Source organism: Lolium perenne, chromosome 6, assembly GCF_019359855.2.
Source record: "Lolium perenne isolate Kyuss_39 chromosome 6, Kyuss_2.0, whole genome shotgun sequence".
In the NCBI taxonomy this organism is placed as follows: domain Eukaryota; kingdom Viridiplantae; phylum Streptophyta; class Magnoliopsida; order Poales; family Poaceae; genus Lolium; species Lolium perenne.
In genome coordinates, this window is record NC_067249.2 from 140,634,944 (window position 1) to 140,642,277 (window position 7,334).

General features: G+C 48.2%; 3 protein-coding genes across 4 annotated transcripts; all 3 read left to right on the forward strand.

Moving 5' to 3' along the window:
- Positions 1-1,164: 1,164 nt before the first annotated feature.
- LOC127326573 (14-3-3-like protein GF14-E) lies at positions 1,165-5,361 on the forward strand. 2 transcript variants are annotated; one of them, XM_051353423.2, is made up of 6 exons: positions 1,165-1,322; positions 3,080-3,518; positions 3,609-3,687; positions 3,824-3,946; positions 4,843-4,959; positions 5,045-5,361. In XM_051353423.2, exons 2-6 carry the CDS (start codon positions 3,118-3,120, stop codon positions 5,102-5,104), a joined length of 780 nt encoding a protein of 259 aa, XP_051209383.1. In that variant the 5' UTR covers positions 1,165-1,322; positions 3,080-3,117; the 3' UTR covers positions 5,105-5,361. The 2 variants fall into 2 exon arrangements, with proteins under 2 accessions (XP_051209383.1, XP_051209384.1); XM_051353424.2 differs by lacking the exon at positions 1,165-1,322 and adding an exon at positions 2,334-2,629.
- On the forward strand, positions 1,330-2,632 carry LOC127326576 (F-box protein GID2). The gene has a single exon (XM_051353427.2). The coding sequence runs from the start codon at positions 1,624-1,626 to the stop codon at positions 2,269-2,271; it is 648 nt and encodes a 215-aa protein (XP_051209387.1). The 5' UTR covers positions 1,330-1,623; the 3' UTR covers positions 2,272-2,632.
- Positions 5,362-5,894: 533 nt separating the features above from the next.
- LOC127326575 (uncharacterized) lies at positions 5,895-7,098 on the forward strand. The gene has a single exon (XM_051353426.1). The coding sequence runs from the start codon at positions 6,109-6,111 to the stop codon at positions 6,766-6,768; it is 660 nt and encodes a 219-aa protein (XP_051209386.1). The 5' UTR covers positions 5,895-6,108; the 3' UTR covers positions 6,769-7,098.
- Positions 7,099-7,334: the final 236 nt, after the last annotated feature.

The following is a 7,334-nucleotide window of genomic DNA, read 5'->3' on the forward strand; positions in this document are numbered from 1 at the left end:
AACCACCCAACCTCAGGTTGGTTCTCTACGATATGGTTTTTCCTCGCCGGCCCAACACGCACCTTGTGTGCCACCTGCCGTGCCGCTCGTCTATTTTAGGATTCTGAACGAACCGTTGTGGTGAAAGCGGTGACACTGTTAGTAAATATTTGTAAAAAATATAAATAGATCTAAAAGGGACGAAAATTAAGAGAAAAAACGTTACTTTCTCTATTAGTAAAGTAGAGATATAGATTTTGCGCCGGAACCGCACGTCAGGGCCGGCCCGCCCCAGCATTTCAATTTTTCTCGGTAGTCTTTCACAATGCAGCCGACACGCCACGAGGCGAACACCATCATGACATCATCCACTGTCCATGCGTCGCGGTCGTAGCGCCGTTGCTGAGGGCATGGCCAACGCGTCGCCTCAACTCGCTGCCCTGCAGGCCAACTAGGCTCGGATGTCAGACCGAACCTCCAACTCGCTGCCCCGCAGACCAAGTTGTCTCTTGCAGGAGAGGTCGCTTCCTCGGCAGAAAAAGGTAGAAGGAAGAGAAAGAAAAGGGGAGAAAGGCAAGAGAGAGAATAGAAATGAAGGGAAAGTGAGATGGAGAGCTGCAACAAGCTAACAGGGGCATCCACGAAAACTCGAAATAGCTAGGCCAGTCGACGACCATAGTCGTCCGTTGCCTCCTCTTGGCCTAAATCAAACCTCAAACTTCAAATAATACAAAGATAGAGGGGGGAACGGCTGAGAAAATGGATGTATTGATGGATTGGGGCTTCGATTTACTGGATTACTACCAATTTTGGAGACAATTTTGAAAGAAATCTTGTGGGAGAAAGAGGAGCTCAGGAGAGGTTAGGATGAAGAGGATGAATGAACAGGATAAGGTAGATGGGGAATACAAAATATATGAAGATAGAGAAAGGGGTGGGTCCCAGCAAGGTAGTGGCCTCACTTCACTGCGTTGGGAGTTTTCTTTCTAGATGGCTGCCTCAAGTATTTTTTCCTACGTGGAGTTCATGGAGCAGCGACATACTACTTCCTCCATTGCTCATGCCCTGAGCCTGTCTGCCTCCACGCCACCGCAGAGTCAGGGCCACCTGTAAGCACACCCCACGGCATCTGGCAGACACAGCTGCTCCCGGGGGCCACGCGACAGACGGGAACAGGCGCGCCACGTGTCGATCTTAGATTGGACGGGCGGCGCCCGGCGTCGTCGTCGGCGTCTACGGCGTCCACCCCCTTTTTATAGGGCTGGAGCGCCCCGGCCGCGAGAACGGAGCACAGAAACGGAAACATTTCCCGACCCCAGATTCGAGCAGCCGCCGGAGCGCAGGTAACCTACCACTCCTCACTGATTCCTCTCGAGTTGCTCCGACCCGAATTTTGGTCCGCTGGTAGTAGCTCGATTTAGGTCAGATCTGGGGCTTGGTCGGGGTTCAGAGAGCTGAATCGGGCGAATCCGTGCTTCATTTCTAGCCTTGGGGTTGGTAGAATTTTGGGGGCGTTTTGAGTTGGTTCCGTGGGATGATTCCGGTGTGAGATAGATAAAGCTGTCGTGTCTACAGGTGATCCATCGCTCGCTCGCTCGTGCAGCTCCTGCTTCTGGCCAAGGCGGCTAGATTCCTTCCGCCGCCATGAAGTCCGGTTCCGCTTCCTCCGGCCGCGATGATCCCTGGGCTCCTCCACCTACCTCCGGCAGCGGCGGCGGCGGCTCCAACGAGCCAGCCAAGAAGCAGCGCACGGAGCCGCCCCCGAGCTCAACCCAGGCCGAGGCGTCCTCCTCCTCTTCCCATCCTCCACCACAGCAGCAGCAGCCGCCGCCGCCGCCGGACGGCGAGCCGCCGAGGGTGCCGGATCTCGGGGAGGACGCGATATTCGAGATCCTGCGGCGGGCGGAGGCCCGGACGCTGGCCGCGGCGGCGTGCGTCAGCCAGGGGTGGCGGCAGCTGGCGGAGGACGAGCGGCTGTGGGAGGCGGCGTGCGTGCGGGAGTGGGCCAACCTCGGCTTCTCCCAGCAGCAGCTCCGCGCGGTCGTGCTCTCGCTCGGGGGATTCCGCCGCCTGCACGCCGTCTACATCCGCCCGCTCCAGCAGCGTGGTGCCGGGGCGCCGCACAGGCAGGGGAGGAGGCAGTTGCCTGTGAGGTTGGGCAGGGACCAGGTTCAGCTCTCGCTGTCCCTCTTCTCGATTGGCTTCTTCCAGAACATGCCTAACCATCCTTTGCCTAAGAAAGACAAGGGTGGTGATGGCAGCGATAAGGGTGGAGGTGGGCAGTGCGGCTGATCTGGTCTCTGCCTAACAACCTTATCTCTCCCTGGCAAGAAAACAAAAGCTTATCTCTCCAGCAGCATCCCCGTCTGTTGCTGTGTGTGTGTGGCCTAGAGTTTTGGACACCTTCTTGGCTGACTGGAGCTACTAGAGAGTGAAGGAGAGAGAGCACAAAGCCTGGGGGTGGGTTGGTAAGAGACAGGTCTATGTATAGTGTTACTTGGATCTATAGGAACGTCGATAAGTGTATGTATAGGGATGAGTGGTGGTTTAGTTGAGTCACATGGACAAATTGGTGCCATAGCACAAGAAATATCTCTTAGTGGGGAAATATCATGGATTAAGCTTGGGGCAATGTGAGGAATGAATTGAGGTATTGAATACTGCCATCAATCGTGGTTTAATCTTTGCTTATATTTTGATATCTTGATCTTACATATTGTTCTGTGCTAGTTTTATTTTACGACTTCATCTTTTATTTAAATTAAGAAATATTGTGATTGCCTGCTCTAGAAATATTGTGTACGTAAAGGAAATGCTTTCTTTTTTACGGTATGAAGAGGTGTATTCATAATATTCTGAAGCTAGTGACAGTAGAACAAATAGCTAGGTACTATTCCCCTAGATATGTAGCTTGCGTTGGTTTGGAGTCTTCTCTGAATTTCTAGGTTGAAAGATTTGAACTGAAATTGTGAATCTTGTGATTAAATTGTCACTGTAAGGAGTATATTGGTTTAATACTATTGTACTCGGGCTTGCTTGTGGTGGTCATAATCAGATGTTATCCAATACTTAGCTAACTGAATTTATCGCAATACTCCAGATTTGACCATCGGTGACTAGAACCCACAGAAACTCAAGATGGCTGAGCTTTCTCGTGAGGAGAATGTGTACATGGCTAAGCTTGCAGAGCAGGCTGAGAGATATGAGGAGATGGTTGAGTTCATGGAGAAGGTGGCAAAGACAGTTGACTCTGAGGAGCTCACCGTCGAGGAGCGCAACCTTCTATCAGTTGCTTACAAGAATGTTATTGGTGCCCGCCGTGCCTCATGGCGCATCATTTCCTCCATCGAGCAGAAGGAAGAGAGTCGTGGCAATGAGGACCGTGTCACACTCATCAAGGACTACCGCGGAAAGATCGAGACTGAGCTCACTAAGATCTGTGATGGTATCCTCAAGCTTCTGGATTCCCACCTTGTCCCCTCATCAACCGCTCCAGAGTCTAAGGTCTTCTACCTCAAGATGAAGGGTGATTACTACAGGTATTACAGTAATGACCATCATTGAATTCCTGCATGTTTTGTTTAATGGAATTACTTAAATGATTTGGTTGAATTTATGTTATTCAATAGGTACCTTGCGGAATTCAAGAGTGGATCTGAGAGGAAGGATGCTGCTGAGAACACCATGGTTGCATACAAAGCTGCCCAGGTGGTTTGCTTGCCCTGGATTTCACTTATGTAACATTTAATTTCCCTTACAGGGAATCTGTTTCATGTGTGATTTATCCAGTTGTATCATCTGGTGGTGAGTTTTGCTCAGTTTAGTTTTTTATTAAATCTTTCAGGATATTGCACTGGCAGAGTTGCCCCCAACTCATCCTATCAGGCTTGGTCTGGCACTCAACTTCTCAGTGTTTTATTATGAGATCCTCAACTCTCCTGACCGTGCTTGCAACCTCGCCAAGCAGGTTTGTCTTCTACAATAACTTGTTGTGTCTACTATGACTTATCAGTAGTTCCAAACTGAATAGACCATGTGGATTTGAGAATATTTGAAGTGAATGCAGCTTTTATGTAAAACTTTGACTTGATAATTGGGATTAAATATCAACAACTTAATAACATGTAAGCTAACAAGTCATCACTGACATGTGCTATACTGTTCTTTACGCAAATATCATGTGTGGTTGAACCTGAAATACTAAATGGAAATAATAATTGTTCCGCAGAGTGCAAAAAGGTCACCAGATATCATGATAAATAGAATTACAGATGTAGACTTCTCAAAGCCAATAGGCAGACTTAGTTGCGGAGATGTTAGCCTCCATTAAGTTCAGATAAAAATATTAATTGAATCAAACAATAAATGTATGTTTCTCAATGCCCATTTAATCAATTAAGTGCTGAAGTTAGAGGCTAATTGTCGAGCAATACCTTAGACAAGATTCATAACGTGGAAGAAACACTTGCAAGATAGCAACTTAGCATGTTTAGAATATGGTGGATTGCATTCAATGTAAGTGCATCATCTGCCATTGTACAGGTCCCATTCATTGGATCAAAGAACCATAGGAGATCAAATATCATTCACTTGTACCCATTCACCTTTTCTATAGTATTTCTCACGTTGTAAGGATGAATGTCATCCACTTGTTTTCTTGTTTTCTATACGACTTGCTCACTTTTATAGTGGTATCATGCTATTCGTGTCACTGCAAAGATAACTCTTTTTGTTTCATTAGTGTTGGGAGAGGGGGTCTATTTTGTCATGCCTTCAATAGTTTTTGAAGCCTCATTAGTCCTGTTAATATTTTCAAATATAGTATAACTGCATTTTAGCCTTAATCTGCTATGCTTATGTCAGGCTTTTGATGAGGCCATCTCAGAGCTGGACACTCTGAGCGAGGAATCCTACAAGGACAGCACCTTGATCATGCAACTGCTGCGCGATAACCTGACGCTGTGGACTTCTGACATCTCGGTATTCCTTAGTCCCAAGAATTTTTACTTGCATCCTCTTTTCTCTAGTCGTTCTAAATATGTAAATTTCTCGTGCTTGGCTGCAGGAGGATGCTGCTGAAGAAATCAAGGATGCTCCTAAGGGTGAATCTGGGGATGGACAGTAAACGTGGTCTATGTGCCCGGAGACTTGAACTATTGTGTTCTTGTGTCTTCGAGTGACACTTCAATGTGCTCTGGATTGTCTTTTCTTCAGTATAGATTGTAGTGTCCTTGTGGTTTGGAGGCTCCTTATGTTGTGATAGGGAAGGTTGCAGAGCCTAGCTGCTTGGCGGGTTGGTTATCAGGCTATGATTGTTGGGGAGCCTCTTGTTGAACCTTGCGTTACTTTGTTTTTAGAATTTTCTGTTGCTCTTGTTTGTCAGCCGTTGTCTTCTATTCCTCTACCTCTTTTCCAGTGGGTCATGGGTGTCTTCTAGGTTATGTTTTGTTGGTGTCTAAAACCAACATTTACCAGTTTCTTGCTGATAGCCAAATTTATGGTCTTTGTTTGGATGACTGCTAATTTTTTTATGCTGGTGACTCCTTTTGGTTAGAAAAGCATGGAGTACATGCCAGCTTGCTGGCTCCAGTTAAATTTTTGTACCTAATGTTGGCCAAATCGAAATTTGTGTGCCTAATGTTGGTCAAATCGTGACTACAGAGTCAAGGTAAACTCAACCATCACACCGGGAGTATGACTTTGCAAATTATCAAAAGATAGAACTTCTCACGATAATCTGAGAGAAAGGAGCAATAGCACCATCTCGTTCATCTCCCAGTTTGGTGTGAGTGCTACTTTGCTGAATCATGATGCGCTCTCTCTATCCTGTCGTCTCTCAATCCCTCTGTGTCCTATAATGATGCGAGATGGTAGCAGCCTGAGGAGGAGAGGGAAGGTAAGGGCAGGCGTAATAACCGTACCCCTTGGGTTCCTCTCCTCCCGCTAGGGCGACCTGGCGGCGAGTTCCAGTATCCCCCACCGCCTCCGGCCGGACTCTTGTCCGCCTCCGTCTCCGTCTCGAGCCCCTCTCTTGTCGATCGCCTCTCTGCCTGCTTTAAGAGCAGTCCCTTTCCACCTATCTTGGCTTGCAATTTCCGCAGCTAGGGTTAGGGTTTTTGTTTCTCTGCCATGGCGGATAATAAATCTGTGCCATTGACGGATGCTGAGAAGGCCTCTGACAGTCAGGGGAAACCGCCTGTTCCCCATGGGGAAGGTTCTGTGGATACAATGGCGAGCTCTTCTGCACCTCGCGATCAGGGCCTCGACTCCATGTTTGACCGCCTGGAGATCGGCGAGGATGAGTTCGACGACCTGGTGATTGATGAGGATGATGTGCAAATCTCTGAGAGCACGCGCTGGCTGGCTGTTGCCCGTGTACACTGCTCCAAAATGTTTAGTCACGAGGCTCTTTTTCAACGGATGCAGGCGGCTTGGAACCCTGCTCGGGAGATCAAGATGAGACCTGTGGGAGAGAACAAGTTTGTGATCCAATGTTACTGTCTGGGTGACTGGGAAAAAGTGATGGAAAAAGGCCCGTGGCTGTTCCGTGATTGGGCACTACTGATTGCTCCCTATGATGGTCTGTCCGATCCTGATTCAGTGTTGCTTGAATTTATGCCAGTATGGATCCGGGTCTATAAGCTACCAGAGGCTTATCGGAAAGACAAGGTCGTGAGGCAGCTTGTTAGCCGATCGGCCGGAGAGATTATCACTGTGGAGATGAATCCTGCTGGTGGCTTCCGTGGTGATTTTGTCCGAGTGCGGGTTAAACATGATGTTCGGAAATAGCTAACACGATTTGTTTCTATTTCCTTTGGAGGCAAACGATCTTTGTTTGCTGTCAAATATGAGAAGCTTGGCATGCTGTGCTTTGCATGCGGACGCATCGGTCACGTTCACAAAGAATGCGGGATTGGAGTGTTTGAAGAGAAGGAATTGAAATTTGGGGAGTGGATCCATGCTTATGCCCCAGGTCGTGGACGTGGTTCAGGTCCCATGCGTGGCGGCCTTCGGGGAGGAAGAGGCGGTCCTCCTTTCGCCGGTGGACAAGGTAATACTGTGTTTGAAGATGCAGCCTATAGTCGTGACAATACGGGTGTACTCCCTGCCCGTGGAAGAGGTGAGTTTGTGGACTGGCGCTTGCATCCGGAGCGTCGTGTTCCCGATATAGATAAAGATTTAGCGGACACCGCATCTAGTCCCGTGAAGCAAACTGATACTCATATGACTGACCTTGAGAAAAATGTGAAGAAGAGAATAGCTTTTGAGCAGGATGCTAATAAAGCCACTGAAGTTTTGGCAATTACCAACTCTATGCACGTTGTTGATGGTGGTGCAATAGAGGAGGAAACGGA